Below are 17,971 nucleotides of genomic sequence, written 5' to 3'. Positions count from 1 at the left end.
TGATGTTTAATGCAGTTGCTCCTGCATCTGGGTATCTTTTACTTGACAAATAGTTGTTCTTAAAAAGCTATGTGGGGCTTCCCTGGTGGTCCAGTGGTTAAGAATCCACCTTGGATTGGGGGAAGGGATAGTTAGGGAGTTCAGGATGAACAGGTACACACTGCTGTATTTAAAATGGATCACCAGCAAGGACCTACTGCACAGCTCATGGCACTCCATTCACTGTTACATGGCAGCCTGGATGGGAGGGGATTTGGGGGAGGATGGATGCATGTGTATGGATGGCTGACATACACCCTTCACTGTTCACCTGATACTATCACAACATTGTTAACTGGCTACACCCCAGTACAAAAGGAAATGCTAAAAAAAACAATAATTATATCCAGATAACAAACACTGAAAAAAAGAAGAATCCACCTTCCAATGCCATAGACTCTGGTTAGATCCCTGGTCCCCTGGTGGGAGAATTAATACCCCACATGCCCAGGGCAACTGAGCCCACATGCCACAATTAGAGATGCTATGCACTGCAACAAAGACTCAATGCAGCCAAATACATAAATAAGTATATTTTTTTAAAAAGTAAGAACTATGTGTGAAGAATATATCCAAAGATTATTATTTAAAACAACTCTGAGGTTGTTGTATTTGAAGAACAGAAGTCCATCATGCCCAGGGAACTCAAATCCTGGGCTCTGTGACAACCTAGGAGGGTAGGATGGGATGAGAGGTGGGAAAGAGGTTCAAGAGAGAGGAAACATATGTATACCTATGGCTGTTGATTCATGTTGATATATGGCAGAAACCAACACAGTATTGTAAAGTGATTATCCTCCAATTAAAATTAAATTTTTAAAAAAGTCCTTCATGGAGGAAATCATCACTCTCTCGTGTGCACACCCCACATTTAGGTTTCTGTATTTTGTTGTACAAAACACAGGACACTAAATGCACATGTACATGTCCTTCATATCTCTTGTAACACACAGAAATGACATGCCTATGTCCACGCCATCAGAGCACTCACCACACTGGGCTGAAATAGTCTGCCTGCATATCTGTCTTGCCCCAGAACCTGCTTGCCTCTGGAGGGCAGAGGTGTCAAGGTCTGGCTCATGTCTATATCTTTAGCTCCAGCATATGGTTGTACATTCCCTACACGTGCACTGATAGGACCAAGTCAAGTCACATGAAGAAATGCTCAGAGCTTCCTGGAAGAGCCTTCACCACCTCCAGACTTCCTGGAGGGGCCACCATGACAAAAAGAAGTCCCCACTGTCTCCGTCCATCCTGAACAGCTGCCACATAAATAATGTCCTTCATTGAGATGTGCAAACTCCCCACGAGCAGTTCCCAAGTATGTCACATGAAGCATCAAGAAGGAAAACACAGTGTGCATTTATCCCGATGTATTCGGCCATGAAATCTTTTTGCAAAACTAATGTTCCTAGAGAAACACCTTTCTAGATACACCCAATTCAAACTCAAACTGAGCCACACTCAGCTCTGGGCTCCACTCTGAGGACTGAATAGGGGCGGTGGCATTACATTAGGCTGACAAAAAGCATCATAACTTACCTTTCCTGCTCCCACAGGTCCGACCACAGCTAACAGTTCACTGGGTCTGACAGTAAAGGAAAGGCCTTGTAGGGTTGGGATTTCTGATTCCTGCAAATTAAAGTTTATAAAAATGTACTCATTTCGATAAAGTAATACACATTACTTTAAAAAGTAGAGAAAGTAACGTAATAGTCACTGATATCCTAACATTAACTCACATTTTTCTCCTTCCTATTTTAAGATACTGTGTCTCAAAGGTGTTTTCATCCAATCCTATGTCTTAGGGGGTTTGAAGTAGTTTTAAGTTGCCTTTAGGAAGCCTCTTTCTTTTACCAAATTTACATACGGATTCAGCTCTAGACACCCATAGAATTTAGTAGCAGAGATGACAAGGCACCTTCCCGAAATGCAAACTGAATGATGCATACTAGTTTATTAAAATAATGTACTTAAATACAATATCCAGTGTGGAATGTTTTTAATAATTTATAAGTTTTCATCAGGGTCCTTGGTTTTAACTGTCTCATTAATCTCCACAAAGCGGCAGCATAAGTACCTGGCATGCCTGGCCCTTTACTAAATAAATAAATTGAAAGTAAAAGTCACTCAGTCTTGTGATCACAACTCTTTGTGATCCCATGGCCTGTAAAGTCCATGGAATTCTCCAGGCCAGAATACTGGAGTGGATAGCCTTTCCCTTCTCTAGGGGATCTTCCCAACCCAGGGATTGAACCCAGGTCTCCCGCCTTGCAGGAGGATTTTTTACCAACTGAGCCACAGGGAAGCCCAAGAATAATGGATAGGTAGCCTATTCCTTCTCCAGGGGATCTTCCCAACCCAGAAATTGAACTGGGGTCTCCTGTATTGCAAATGGATTCTTTACCAACTGAGCTATAAGGGAAGCCCTAAATAATTTGAAATCTCCACTAATCTCTCCACTTTCATTTGATAGAATGAAACTCAGTAATGTTCAGCAAGCAAAGAGGCATTTTATATTAAGAAGTCACTCTTGGTAAATTAACTCTTATAAGTAATCTTCAAAGCTCTAAAGAGAGCTTTAATTCAACACCTACAACAACAACAACAAAATGGGTAATAAAGAAATTAATTATGACACCATGGGTCAGAGTGATAAAGCCTCAATTTTGTACATGATATATGCATTATGTGTCCTGGCTAAACAGGGCAATAAGGTATTTCTACTGTAAGAAAAATATAAAACATGAAGGTATATGTGACAACACATAATCCAACTCAAAGGTGAAGGACAAAGTACTCCTCATGCTGGTCACAGGTCACGTTCCTGAGAGACTCAGGGTGTCTGTGTGTCTTTACATATCCTGACTGTTAAGAAAATAGTAACTTCTATGTCAAAAAAAAAAGTTTATATGTGATTAATTAAAATGCTCAAAAGACTAAAAGCACACAGTTTGGATTAAAAGTCTGAATAATCTTCAAACTGAATTTTTTTTCTAGAAAAAAATTGAATTGCTTAAACAACATTCACATACTAAAAAAATGACAATAATTTTTCATCACCAAAAAAACTAGTTTCAGATTTTAAGAATGAAAAATCTATCAAAAGAAACTATATTTTAATATACAAGAAACATTTTTTAAGCCTTTTAAGCTTCTCCACTTTCCCCCTTAGTCAGTCTCTCCATCAAAAGGCTTCCATAAGCCTCTTATCCATCTTCATCAGAGGGCAGACTGACTGAAAACCACAATCATAAAAAACTAACCAATCTGATCACATGGACCACAGCCTTGTTTAACTCAATGAAATTATGAGCCACGCCATGTAGGGCCACCCAAGACAAACAGGTCATGGTGTAGAGTTCTGACAAAACGTGGTCCACTGGAGAAGGGAATGGCAAACTACTTCAGTATTCTTGCCTCGAGAACCCATGAACAATATGAAAAGGCAAAAAGATAGGACACTGAAAGATGAACTCCCCAGGTCGGTAGGTACCCAGTGTGCTACTGGAGATCAGTGGAGAAATAACTTCAGAAAGAATGAAGAGATGGAGCCAAAGCAAAAACAACACCCAGTTGTGGATGTGACTGGTGACAAAAGCAAAGTCCTGTGCTGGAAAGAGCAATATTGCATATGAACCTGGAATGTTAGGTCCATGAATCAAGGCAAATTGGAAGTGGTCAAACAGGAGATGGTGAGAGTGAACATTGAAATTTTAGGAATCAGCAAAATAAAATGAATGGAATGGGTGAATTTAACTCAGATGACCATTATATCTACTACTGTGGTCAAGAATCCCTTAGAAGAAATGGAGTAGCCATCACAGTCAACAAAAGAGTCCGAAATGCAGTATTTGGATGCAATCTCAAAAATGATAGAATGATCTCCATTTGTTTCCAAGGCAAACCGTTTAATATCATGGTAATCTAACTCTATGCCCTGAAGAAGTTGAATGGTTCTATGAAGACCTACAAGGCCTTCTAGAAAGTGAAGTGAAATCGCTCAGTTGTGTCCGACTCTTTGCGATCCCATGGACTGTAGCCTACAAGACTCCTCTGTCCATGAGATTTTCCAGGCAAGAATACTGGAGTGGGTTGCCATTTTCTTCTCCAGGAGATCTTCTCTACCCAGGGATTGAACCCAGGTCTTCCACATTGTAGGTAGATGTGTTACTGTCTGAGCCACCAGAATTAATATCCAAAAAAGATGTCCTTTTCATTATAGGGGACAGGAATGCAAAAGTAGGAAGTCAAGAAATACCTAGACTAACAGGCAAATTTGGTTTTGGAGTAAAGAATGAAGCAGGGCAAAGGACAATAGAGTTTTTCCAAGAGAACTCACTGCTCAAAGCAAACACCTTCTTCCAACAACACAAGAGAAGACTCTACACATGGACATCACCAGATGGTCAATACGGAAATCAGACTGATTATATTATTTGCAGCCAAAGATGGAGAAGCTCTATACAGTCAGCAAAAAAAAAAAAAAAAAAGATGGGGAGCTGACTGTGGCTCAGATCATGAACTCCTTATTGCCAAATTCATACTTAAATTGAAAAAAGTAGGGAAAACCAGTAAACCATTCAGGTATGACCTAAATCAAATCCCTGTGATTATACAATAGACATGAGAAATAGATTCAAGGGATTAGATCTGATAGACAAAATGCTGGATGAACTATGGACAGAGATTTGTGACACTGTACAGGAGAAAGGGAGCAAGACCATCCCCAAGAAAAAGAAATGCAAAAAAGCAAAATGGCTGTCTGAGGAGGCCTTACAAATAGCTGAGAAAAGAAGAGAAGTGAAAAGCAAAGGAGAAAAGAAAAGATACATCCATTTGAATGTGGAGTTCCAAAGAATAGCAAGGAGAGATAAGAAAGCCTTCTTCAGTAATCAGTGCAAAGAAATAGAGGAAAACATTAGAATGGGAAAGACGACTGATCTCTTCAAGAAAATTAGAAATAACAAGGGAATATTTCATGCAAAGATGGGAACAATAAAGGACAGAAATGGTACAGACCTAACAGAAGCAGAAGACATTAAGAAGAGGTGGCAAGAATACACAGAAGAACTACACAAAAAATATCTTCACTACCCAGATAATCACGATGGTGTGATCATTCACCTAGAGCCAGACATCCTGGAATGTGAAGTCAAGTGGACCTTAGGAAGCATCACTACAAAGTGTCTGGAGGTGATGGAATTCCAGCTGAGTTATTCCAAATCCTAAGAGATGATGCTGTGAAAGTGCTGCACTCAATATGCCAGCAAATTTGGAAAACTCAGCAGTGGCCACAGGACCGGAAAAGGTCAGAGTTCATTTCAATCCCAAAGAAGGGCAATGCCAAAGAATGTTCAAACTACTATACAATTGCACTCATCTCACACACTAGTAAAGTAATGCTCAAAATTCTCCAAGCCAGCTTCAACAGTATGTGAATGTGAACTTCCAGATGTTCAAGCTGGTTTTAGAAAAGGCAGAGGAACCAGAGATCAGATTGCCAACATCTGTTGGATTATCAAAAAAGTCAAAGAGTTCCATAAAAATATCTATTTCTGCTTTATTGACTATGCCAAAGCCTTTGACTGTGTGGATCACAATAAACTGTGGAAAATTCTTTAAGCGATGGGAACACCAGACCACCTGACCTGCCTCTTAAGAAATCTGTATACAGGTCAGGAAGCAACAGTTAGAACTGGACATGGAACAACAGACTGGTTCCAAATAGGAAAAGGAGTATGTCAAGGCTGTATATTGTCACCCTGTTTATTTATCTTATATGCAGAGTACATTGTGAGAAATGCTGGGCTGGATGTAGCACAAGCTGGAATCAAGATTGCCAGGAGAAATATGAATAACCTCAGATATGCAGATGACACCACCCTTATGGCAGAAAGCAAAGAATAACTAAAGAGCCTCTTTATGGAAGTGAAAGAGGAGAGTGAAAAAGTTGGCTTAAAGTTCAACATTCAGAAAACTAAGATCAAGGAATCTGGTCCCATCACTTCATGGCAAATAGATGGGGAAACAGTGAGAGAGTTTATTTTGGGGGGCTTCAAAATCATTGCAGATGGTGATTGCAGCCATGAAATTAAAAGATGCTTGCTCCTTGGAAGAAAAGCTATGACCAACCTAGACAGCATATTTTAGAGCAGAGACATCAATTTACCAACAAAGATCCATCTAGTCAAAGCTATGGTTTTTCCAGTAGTGATGTATAGATGTGAGAGTGGACTATAAAGAAAGCTGAGAGCAGAAGAATTGATGCTTTTGAACTGTGGTGTTGGAGAAGACTCTTGAGAGTCCCTTGGATTGCAAGGAGATCCAACTGGTCCATCCCAAAGGAGATCATCCCTGAATATTCATTGGAAGGGCAGATGTTGAAGCTGAATCTCCAATACTTTGGCCACCTGATGCAAAAAAATGACTCATTTGAAAAGACCCTGATGTTGGGAAAGATTGAAGTCAGGAGAAGAAGGGGATGACAGAGGATGAGATGGTTGGATGGCATCACTGAATCAATGGACATAAGTTTAAGTAAGCTCCAGGACTTTATGACGGGCAGGGAGGCCTGGCGTGCTGCAGTCCATGGGGTCGCCAAGAGCTGGACATGACTGAGCGACTGAACTGAACTCCTTTCTTCCTGCCTGACACTTGGGATTCCTATTTTACTGCTTTTCACCTAGTTATGACAGCAAAATAGTGAACCAACTACAAACATCAACTTCCTATCACAGCCCCTCAGTCTGTCAAGGACAGAGTTCCTTCCGTGTTCAGGCCTCAGGATCGCGCACTGCTCCGGGGTGATCAGAAGGGGGCAGCACTCGACAACTCATGGCTGCTGGGTCCCTCCCCCACTGGTTATCCGGGCTCAGGGAACACTGACTCAATAAAGACCATCATCTAAGCTACTACTCTGTGCAGACACGGTTCAAAACCCTGCACCTTGAGATCTGGAGGCTCCCACAAGACCTTTGTTTTGCTTATTCTTTTTTTTATTATTTTGGCTGCTGCTCTGGGTCTTTGTTGGGGTATGGGGGCTTAGTCGGAGAAGGCAATGGCACCCCACTCCAGTACTCTTGCCTGGAAAATCCCATGGATGGAGGAGCCTGGTAGGCTGCAGTCCATGGGGTCGCTAGGAGTTGGACACGACTGAGCGACTTCACTTTCACTTTTCACTTTCATGCATTGGAGAAGGAAATGGCAAGCCACTCCAGTGTTCTTGCTTGCCTGGAGAATCCCAGGGAGAGGGGAGCCTGGTGGGCTGCCATCTCTGGGGTCGCACAGAGTCCGACACGACTGAAGCGACTTAGCAGCAGCAGCAGCAGCAGAAGCAGCAGCAGCAGCAGCAGCAGGGGGCTTAGTTACTCCATAGCATGTGAGATCTTAGTTCCTCAACCAGGGATGGAACCAGAGTCCCCTGTATTGGAAGGTGGATTCTGAACCACTGGACCACCAGATAAGTCCCTGGAACCATTTATTTTAAATCTTAAAGATCAAGACCAAGTCACATCATTTCATGAATGAGACCTGGGTACCTGAGAACTGCCCCCACCTGCCCATCTGGCTGTCTAGGGGAGCAGATTACAGAGCTCATGTCTGTCTCCTGCCTCCCAGCCCAGCAGGGGCTTCATTCAGACTCAGCTTTTCTCCAAAACCCTAAATGCCTTCCCCTTCCCCTCCAAGGACTCTCTCACCTATGACCTAACCTGACAGCCCTAATTACTAATAACCCCAGCAAGGGACACAGTCCTTCCATAGGCAAGGCCAGGGCAACAGAACAGGGTGTTCTGGACTACAGAACAGGCAACAGAACAGGGTGTTCTGGACTACACAGAAGTCTGTGACCATGTTATTAAGCTCTTGAAAGAACAAGATAGTTCATTTTTAAATGCTGCATGCTGCTGCTGCTGCTAAGTCACTTCAGTTGTGTCTGACTCTGTGCAACCCTATAGAAAGCAGCCCAGCAGGCTCCCCTGTCTCTGGGATTCTCCAGGCAAGAACACTGGAGTGGGTTGCCATTTCCTTCTCCAATGCATGAAAGTGAAAAGTGAAAGTGAAGTTGCTCAGTCGTGTCTGACCCTCAGCGACCCCATGGACTGCAGGGCACCAGGCTCCTCCGTCCATGTGATTTTCCAGGCAAGAGTACTGGAGTGGGGTGCCATTGCTCCATAGTTTGGTACAAAAGCAATTCAGCGGACACCTGCTCACACTGGGGGAGAGGATGCAGGGGACAGAAGGATGGACGCAGCGATGGGTCCACTTGAACACCTGCACAGAGGACGGACGTATTGTCGGGCTCTCCCACCTGCTGCTCTGGGCCACGGGCTGCCTGGCCATGCTCTGTGTGATGACCAGCTCAGGGCACCACCCTGGCCCTGACGTGACTACAGCTCAGCTTTACTGAGCACCACCACTCAGTGCCGCCACTCCTCAGGAGCACCTCTCCAGCCCCAGAAATCTGGGAAACCACAACAGCTATGTTTCCTGTTTTGATGCTAAGACTGCTAATACTACCTGCTTTTGGACTGAATGAAAGGTAAGACCTACTGTTTACATAATTCAAAGTTAGTGACTGCCAGGTGGTGAACACAGAATTCTTTCTGTATCTGTGCCTGCTGTCACACCATTGCCAACCAATTTGAGAGCTAACACCACAACTCTGCCTTCCCCTCCACAGCTCCCACTGCAGCTGCCACATCAGGTGTAACTAAAACCACTAACTCTGAGCTCACAACCCATGCCAAAGTCTGCCTCTGATGCAGCCAGGTTCTTTGGAGGAACTGTCCTTTCTTGGGTGTGTAGGCTGTAATTTTCTTTCTCTATAGATTTGCAAATCTAAAAACAAAAAATTACCACACCCTATGGGCTTCCTTGATGACTCAGATGGTAGAGAATCCACCTACAATGTGCTGAGACCCAAGTTTGATCCCTGGGTAGGGAAGATCCTCCTGGAGAAGGGAATGGCAACCCACTCCAGTATTCTTGCCTGGAGAATTCCATGGACAGAAGAGCCTGGCGGGCTATAGTCCATGGAATCACAAAGAGTTGGACCCAACTGAGCAACTAACACTAACCCCACCCTCTGAAAACAGACCTGCTAAATTAACAAGGGCTGGAGTGTAACTCACTGAAACCAAAATATCATCTTTCAATATGTCCCACATGGAAGATGCTATTCTGGGATCTTTAATTTTTCAAGGGATGCATATCGGAGCATTGCTCTTGAAGAAAAATCAGTTAAATCATATTGCTCAAGGGGAATATTTAAAGTGCTCTGCATGAATATTTGTGGCTGCTTCTTTTACCTTAAATGGCTGCTGCTGTGGGATTAGATTCTCTCTTCTTTACATGTCAAATGTAAGTCTGTAAGTGATGGAAAACACTGTCCTGTGCGGACAGCCTATGACCCTTTTGCAGGTGCAGTGAAAGTCACTTAGCAGTCCCTAGGCAAGATTACTAGAGTGGGTTGCCATTCCCTTTTCCAGGGGATCTTCCCAACCTAGGAACCGAACCTGGGTCTCCTGCACTGCAGGCAGATTCTTTACCATGGATCCACCATGGAAGCCCAATATTGTAAAGTAATTAGCCTCCAATTAAAATTCTTTTAAAAAGAAGTCATTTTAAAGCCTGAAAGATGCATTATTTTTATTCAAACTCAGGATGTACTTTAGTGACCAGAATTTAGAAGAAAGTGCTAAATGAGCATCAATCAGGTGGATTTTTGGCTATCATTTAAAAAGTGGAATAAATTTAAAAATTTAGTATCCTTAGAGTAAAATTTTGTGCTTGATAACAGTTATTTTTTATACATGGAAAAATGATGCCACATTCCAGATTTAAAGAAATGAATGGAAAGGACACAAAAATAGTTAAGTACAACAGATTATTGTTCATACTTATAAAGCACTTTGTATCATTTATAAATTAAAGAACAATGCCTTAAAGTCTAGACCTAACCTAAAATGCTGGTGATTTGCTATTTCACATTAAAGAAGGGAAAAGTTGGTCTGAGGATGTAACTGTTGATGTGGGCAATAAAAAATCTGCTCTAAGATACTACACTGTTATAACTGAAAACGTACCTACTTTATTTCAAGCCTGAGTAACTTAAACAATTTATATGAAGTCAAAAGCCTGCATCTATGGAACCACCCTACATTTTTCTTATGACTGTTAAAAAGTATAAAGTTGATTTAATTATATTTTCCTTTGTACTTCAAAAAAGTATCCTAACTGTTGTACCTTAAGATTTTCACCAAGCTTTCTTAAAATGTAACTTTCATGAGGCAAGAAAGAAGTTGTTTTAGAATCATTTACTAACTCTTTAACGAGACAATCATTTTAAGTTTTGACACAGAAAATGTGAACAGTGTAATTTCAGAAAAAAATTTTAGTTGATCGGATTACTGTTGATTTTTAATGATGATTGTTCTAGGTAAATAGATAGTACTTTTTATTTCTTCTCACCTATCTTTTTTTTCCTTAGTTCCAATCCCTGTGGTATGGTAAGCATGCATACTTTCATCTCTTTAGTTTCCTTATGAATCACTAGTTTTTTCAGGTTTAGAGGGATCCTTCTTCCCTGCCTTTGACACACAGGATTAGTCCAGGGACTTAAGTCAGTTTAAAATGAGCTTTTGCTCATTAAGGCTCCAGGTCATTAAGGCTTTTTTGTTTTAGTTTCCTTACCCTACAATGGCTGAATTTAGCACTTGGTTTTCAATATTATATAGTAAGAAATGACAAGTTGCTCTTGACCATTTCTTAAGCCAAAGTTCCTTACATTTAAACAATTAAAGATTCATAAAATGAAGATTTACTATTTCTTCATTGCTTGCTGGTACAGCTATAGTTTGTTTTACTCGCAAGTTTATACATATCCCTAATGTTTTCAAGTGCCTTAATTGTTTAATATCTCTGGCTTCAAAGGTTTCTGGGAAAAGATATGCTTACCTCACATTTTTGTGTCTCCCTCAGTCGTGACAGTCTAGGTACCTCACAAAAAATGTTATTATGGTGCCATGGCTGTTAGTTTTTAGTGAGTGCTATTAGAGACTAGATTCAGTTGAAAATATTTATAATTTCTATTCCATGAAAGTGGTAAAAATTAGCTGCAATACCATAATCATCATTTACCTAGATAGGAATACCTTTGCTTTGCTCAGTCACTCTGCAACCCTATGGACTCTACCCACCAGGCTCTTCTATCCATGGGATTCTCCAGGCAAGAATACTAGAGGGAGTTGCCATTTCCTTCTCTAAGGAAACTTTGCCACACAATAATGTTCACATTTTCATCTATTTTTGTGAAAATGTAGCTGATGAAGCCTCTCATCTCTGTAATTTTGAATTCTGCTCTAACAGAATCATAATATCCCATTAGTTAGATTTTACAAGAACCTTACAACAGAACTCACAGCCTTTTCCCCTCTTCCTTCAGCAGTTTAGTATCTTGATTTAGTAATAATGTGTTTTTTTTTTTTTAACTCTAGAAGCTATATAGAAACCTTTTCAGATTTTTCATCTGATTTATTAACATGGACTGTAGTACAACTAAAATCCCTTATTCTACCTTACAGGCATTTGCTGCACAGGCAGACTGCTGAATACAGATATTTTTATTTTAGTTAATTAATAACTGCAGAACATATACTGAACTGATTTAAAGTAAATCTACATGTTTGCTCAGAACAAAAGAAATCTGCTCATAAGTTCATACAAAGTATGTGTTAGCATTTACATAAAATGGTCTTTATAATGGAATTTTAGTGGTGCATTCTATAAATGCTTCAAGAGCATTATGAGGAGAAACACCAACCAGAAGGTAAATCCACTGTATTAAGGTAGCAGAAGCTCTCAGGTTAGATCAGACACCTTGTGTGAGTTTCCATGGACAGAAGGTACAGGGATGTGGTTTCATGTATCTAGGAACAAACCACTGGTTGTCGGTGGGGACGGCAGCTGCTGAGTCAGAAGCAGGTGAACAGGATGCAGGTGGCACCACAGAGTCACAGGCACGGAAGACAGGGTGAGTCTACAGTCAGGACACATGCTCTGTGATCCCCACTCTGACAGCCCGGCTCCTGGGCTCTGCTCTGGAGGGTGGACCCTCTGGTGGAGGCGCCGCCTCCCTGAGTCCCTCCAGCGCTGGGGGTGGGAGCAGCTTCCTGCCTTTGATAACCCCTGGGTTGTCTCGCGCACCACCATTTTGCCCTTACTGCTTTTTTCTCCCTCTTTTATCATCTGCGTAACTAATTCCCTGCATGGAACTCCCTCTCCAGTGGTGGGGTTCTGTTTTCCTAACAAATCCTCACTGATACAGGAGGGTGAGCACAGAAGACCACGGAACCGGGGAGCAGCGGGGCATTTCAGTTGGTAAAGGCGCTGCACTGGGTGTGTGATACTGACAACTTCTTGAGACCAGACCCTGTTGTTTTTTCTGTTTGACTGAACCTAACAAATAATAACCCTGTATACGAGACAGCAAAAGAAACACTGATGTATAGAACAGTCTTTTGTACTCTTTGGGAGAGGGAGAGGGTGGGATGATATGGGAAAATGGCATTGAAATATGTATAATATCATATATGTAACGAGTCGCCAGTCCAGGTTCGATGCACGATACTGGATGCTTAGGGCTGGTGCACTGGGACGACCCAGAGGGATGGTATGGGGAGGGAGGAGGGAGGAGGGTTCAGGATGGGGAACACATGTATACCTGTGGCGGATTCATTTCGATATTTGGAAAAACCAATACAATATTATAAAGTTTAAAAATAAAACAAAATTTAAAAAAATAAATAAAAGAAGATCAAAAAAAAAAAAAAAAAAAGAAACCAAATAAGGTGATGAACAGGGAGGCCTGGCATGCTGCAATTCATGGGGGTCACAAAGAATCAGACACGACTGAGCTGAACTGAACTGACTGAACTGAAAAGTGTTGGAAATCACTAGCTCTCCTAGTCAGCTTCCACACAATGTAATCCTTTAACTAGGAATCACTGGTGCTCATTATGATCACCTTCTGTCTCCTCCTACCCTGGCTGCCACCAAAGTATTCAGAACCATCCAGAAGCTCAGGATGGGAGAGCCCCCACTCTACCCCACAGCAAAGATCCAGATCATGGCCTCATTCTGTGTATAATAAACTGCTCTGAAAATCAAGGCAAAAAATATATGCTGATTCCCCAAAGCCTCTTTAAAAACTAGTTATTTTTCAGATAACCCATATCACATTGCAGCATTTTGTCTGTCCAATTCCGTAAATGCTAACATTACAAATGTATGGACTTTAAGTTCAAAATGTGCTAATACTTTGAAAGCTCTCTTGAAAATGAGAGAGACAGCAACATGTCAAACATCTTAGGTTGATATTACAATCTCCATTACATACAAACATTAGTCCCTATTTTGAATAATTTTGTAACATACTTTTAGTAAATGAGCAAGTCACATTTTACACCATGGGTAAAATCTAAAAATTCTCCAGTGAATCTTAGTCACAGTTGTCTGTTAGCAGTCATGATCTTGGAATGGAAGATCTGTTACCTCATCCCAAAAAGCAGTGAAATCTTGCATGTCCACCATCACTTCACCCTCTGATGGCAGCTGAGTGTTGACCTGTGGTATTTCATCAAGTAATAAAAAATTCTATAGAAATGAGGCAAAAAAAAAAACAGATTGTAAAAAAACAGATTGTTAAACTGCAGGAAGAAAGCACAAACAAAAACAATTGCTTTCCTGGGATTTGCAAACTTTGAACAGTCTAAATATGTTTTGCTAACTGTTCTTAAAGTATTAGTTCACATCAAAACATATTATGCAATACATGAGACCCCAGTTTGATTCCTGGGTTGGGAAGACCCGCTGGAGAAGGGTTAGTCTACCCACTCCAGCTGTGGCTTCCCTTGTGGCTCAGCTGGTAAAGAATCCACCTGCAATGCAGGAGACCTGGGTTTGATCCCTGGGTTGGGAAGATGCCCTGGAGAAGGGAAAGGCTACCCATTCCAGTATGCTGGCCTGGAGAATTCCACAGAATGTATAGTCCATAGGGTTGCTAAGAGTCAGACACAACTGACCAACTTTCACTTTCACTCAGAACATATTAAATAATGTATGGAAAATATATTACATAATTATTATTATTACATAATTAATAATTACTATTATTACAGCTCATGGTATATATCAATATAATCATATAATATAGTGTATTTGCTGTTGCTCAGTCACTAAATCGTGTCTGACTCTTTGCAATCCCATGGATTGCAGCACTCCAGGATCCCCTGTCCATCACTATCTCCAAGAGTTTGCTCAGATTCATGTCTGTTGAGTCAGTGATGCTATCCAACCATCTCACCCTCTCTCGTCCCCTTCTCCTCTTGCCCTCAATCTTTCCCAGCATCAGAGTCTTTTCCAATGAGTTGGCTCTTGGCATTAGATAGCCAAAGTATTGGAGCTTCAGCATCAGACCTTCCAATGAATACTCAGGGTTGATTTCCTTTAGGATTGGCTGGTTTGATCTCCTTGCAGTCCAAGGGGCTCTCAAGAGTCTTCTCCAGTACCACAGTTCAAACCATCAGTTCTTCGGTGCTCAGCCTTCTTTATGGTCCAACACTCACATCTATACAAGACTAGTGGAAAAACCATACTTTTAACTATAGGGAACGTTGTTGGCAAAGTAATGTCTCTGCTTTTTAATACACTGTCTAGAATTTTCATAGCTTTTCTTCAAAGAAGCAAGGGTCTTTGAATTTCATGGCTGCAATCAGCACCTTCAGTGATTTTGGAGCCCAAGAAAATAAAGTCTGTTTCTGTTTCCATTGTTTCCCCATCTATTGCCATGAAGTAATGGGATGAGATGCCATGATTGTAGTTTTCTGAATGCTGAGTTTTAAGTCAGCATTTTCACTCTCCTCTTTCACCTTCATCAAGAGGCTCTTTAGTTCCTCTTCACTTTCTGCCATAAGGGTGGTGTCATCTGCATGTCTGAGGTTATTGATATCTCTCCCAGCAATCTTGATTCCAGCTTGAGCTTCATCCAGCCCAACATTTCTCATGATGTACTCTGCATATAAGTTAAAAAAGCAAGGTTACGATATATAGCCTTCATGTACTCCTTTTCCAAATTGGAACCAGCCCATTATTCCATGACCAGTTCTAACTGTTGCCTCTTGACTTGCATACAAGTTTGACAGGAGACAGGTAAGGTGATTTGATATTCCCATCTCTTTCATGATTTTCCACAGTTTGTTGTGATCCACACACTCAAAGGCTTTAGAGTAGTCAATGAAGCAGTAGCAGATGTTTTTCTGGAATTCTCTTGTTTTTCTATGATCCAACGGATGCTGGAAATTTGATCTCTGGTTCCTTTGCCTTTTCTAAATCCAGCTTGTATATCTGGAACTTCTTGGTTCACATAATGGTGGGAATTGTAAATGTGAAAAAAAAGAGGGCAGTTAGAGGATTAAGCAGTAAATAAAGAGGGGACAGGGATGAAAAGGCAGATGCAAAAGGTGGCTCAGATATCAACAAGCAAAACATCTGTAGAGGAAAGAACTCATTTTTGAACACAGAGAATTAAGTGAATCTGAGGCCACTCTTCCTGTCCAAGGAGCTGGGAGCTCTCAGCAAGTTCCTCCCGTCCCGGCCCAGAGAGGAATCCTGTACCCCAGGACTGCACAGTCACTGCCTGGTCACTGGAGTCAGCACAGGAGATGCACTCTGTTTGCTTCTCCTGCTTTTACACATTGTAGTCACTCTGCAGGCATCACTACACAAGAGCCCTGTGCTACTGCTACTTATATATACTACTGTCCCTACAAGAGAACCATTCTTATGATATCTGTAATGCACTCTACCTAAGAAGAAAAGGGAGTATCTACAACATTCTGGGAAGACTGCCAGCTTTGGCACTGAGAGAGCTAAATATCTCCTAACTGGAACACAGTGATACCAAACAAAAGGGCATTTTACAAAAAATCCACCGAAAACTGAAAACAATTATTTGTCCCCAAACCTTGATTCTTCGGATGCTGACAACAGCCTCTGACACCTTCTCGACGGCCATGGGGAAGTAAAGGGTGCTCGAGAACCGCAGAGCCTCAATCAGCATCACCACCACAAACACCTGGCTGGCTGTGATCCAGTTGTCAAGGAGCTCATTGGTGATGAAGGTGACAAAAATCATAATTTTGCTGATAGCGAAAAATGATGCCAAATTCATGCCCCTAAGGTAGGAACTTTTCAGAATCCTGGAAATTTCCTTCCTGAAAAGAGAGTAGGAAAGAGGTTTTAAAAGAAGCATCGACATCCAAGGCATGAATTCAAGCCCTCACATGGAGACACTACACAGGGCATGCCTGGGGCTCCGTCCCAACACCAGGACACACACTTCATCACCACTTCACTCTTCCAACTAAAGAGAGGCTTCATGTCACCCTTTTAAACACTGTTGGTCAATTGGACTGGGTTTGAACATTCTTTCAACAAGCATTCATAACCACAAGTCCTGGGCCATGCTCCCCACTGTTAACAGAAAGACACAGTCCGTCCCTTCCAGGAATTCATGAACTTGTGGGAGAAGAGAATAAGACACCCCAAAATTGTGAGACACCAAGACATTAGACAGAGGCAGACACCATGGCCGCCCTGGAAGCACATGTCCTGGCTATTGTAAATAGTGCTGCAATGAGCATTGAGGTACATGTGTCTTTTTGAATTCTGGTTTGCTCAGGGCATATGCCCAGTAATGGGATGGCTGTGTCATATGGTGGATTTATAACTAATTTTCTAAGGAATCTCCAGCCTCTTTTCCACAATAGCTGTGCCAATTTGCACTCCTACCACAGTGCAGGAGGGTACTGTTTGTAGACTTTTTGTTGATGGCCATGCCTACCAGTGTGAGGTGATACTTCATTGTAGCCTTGATTTGAATTTCTCTAAGAAAGAGTGATGTTGAGCATTTTTCATGTGTTTATTGACTATCTGTCTTCAGAAGCATACATAATTTTTACTTTAAGAAGATCGTAAGTGGAACAGCAGGTTAAAACGACATTTCCCCTCTTCCACTTAACCCTCCTGCCACATGTAAGGTATGGAGTTCATAGTATTTAAGCTCATCTTCATGTGAAAACTTGGTAAGACTTCTAATTTCAGTCAGTAAAAATAGAGGGGAAAGTACAAAAATATGGTGTGATATGTACAAAAACTTACCTTCTCAGTCTGGTAATAAGGTCTATAAATGACTTTTCCCAAGCATTCATTTTTACTGTTCTGATGCCAGTTATGACTTCAGTCATGGTCCTGATCCTGTCGTCTGTGAGAGCTGCAGTCTTACTCCTGAGGGGACAGACGAGATGAGCCTCAGTGACCACAGCCCAACTTTCTTCAGCAGCTGCAGAAGCAGCAGGGGGCACAGGGAGGGACCAGGGATTGATGATTCCCTACAGCTCTTCTGTGCTGACATTACAGGCAGGTCGTTCTCAAAGTGCAAATGGAGAAAAAGACTTTTAGAAGTCAACCACTCAGCCCAACTCAAGGAGTAACTTGGAGAACTCGAAGTTTCTCCAAGTTACTGGGCTGAGGAAGACCCAAAGTAAGTCAGGTATAAACTCTCTGCCCAAGGAGGTCACAGTTGGACAGGGAAGGCAAAAAGACACTGAATCTAACAGGAAGACAGTGTCTGTGCTATGATAAAATAGGAGAGAAGTGCTGGGGAGCAGAAAAGATGGGACTGTGAATTCTACCAGGAAAGCAGAACAAGAAGAAATTCAGAGACCTGATAGCACTGGAACAGGGCCTCGAAGGATAAGGAACATCTCTTCACAGCCAACAGGAAAGGAAATTGCAAATAGACAAAAATATCACATGTAAAGTCATAAAAAAAAAAAAAAAGAAGAGAAATCTCAAGGGGGAAAAAAAAAAA

At 41.6% G+C, this 17,971-nt stretch overlaps 1 protein-coding gene across 2 annotated transcripts in view; it reads right to left on the bottom strand.

Moving 5' to 3' along the window:
* The window catches only part of LOC139186232 (ATP-binding cassette sub-family C member 4-like), a 152,755-nt gene that overhangs the window by 117,402 nt on the left and 17,382 nt on the right, over nt 1–17,971 (bottom strand). For both annotated transcript variants that reach the window (XM_070800394.1, XM_070800395.1), the window contains exons 4-7: nt 17,260–17,385; nt 16,064–16,313; nt 13,594–13,695; nt 1,582–1,671 (exon numbers count right to left, since the gene is read on the bottom strand). In XM_070800394.1, the coding sequence (XP_070656495.1) occupies nt 1,582–1,671; nt 13,594–13,695; nt 16,064–16,313; nt 17,260–17,385 (568 nt within the window). The remainder of the gene's footprint in view (nt 1–1,581; nt 1,672–13,593; nt 13,696–16,063; nt 16,314–17,259; nt 17,386–17,971) is intronic.

Source organism: Bos indicus, chromosome 12 (assembly GCF_029378745.1).
Source record: "Bos indicus isolate NIAB-ARS_2022 breed Sahiwal x Tharparkar chromosome 12, NIAB-ARS_B.indTharparkar_mat_pri_1.0, whole genome shotgun sequence".
NCBI classification, from domain to species: domain Eukaryota; kingdom Metazoa; phylum Chordata; class Mammalia; order Artiodactyla; family Bovidae; genus Bos; species Bos indicus.
This window is presented reverse-complemented; position numbering and strand designations above follow the sequence as displayed.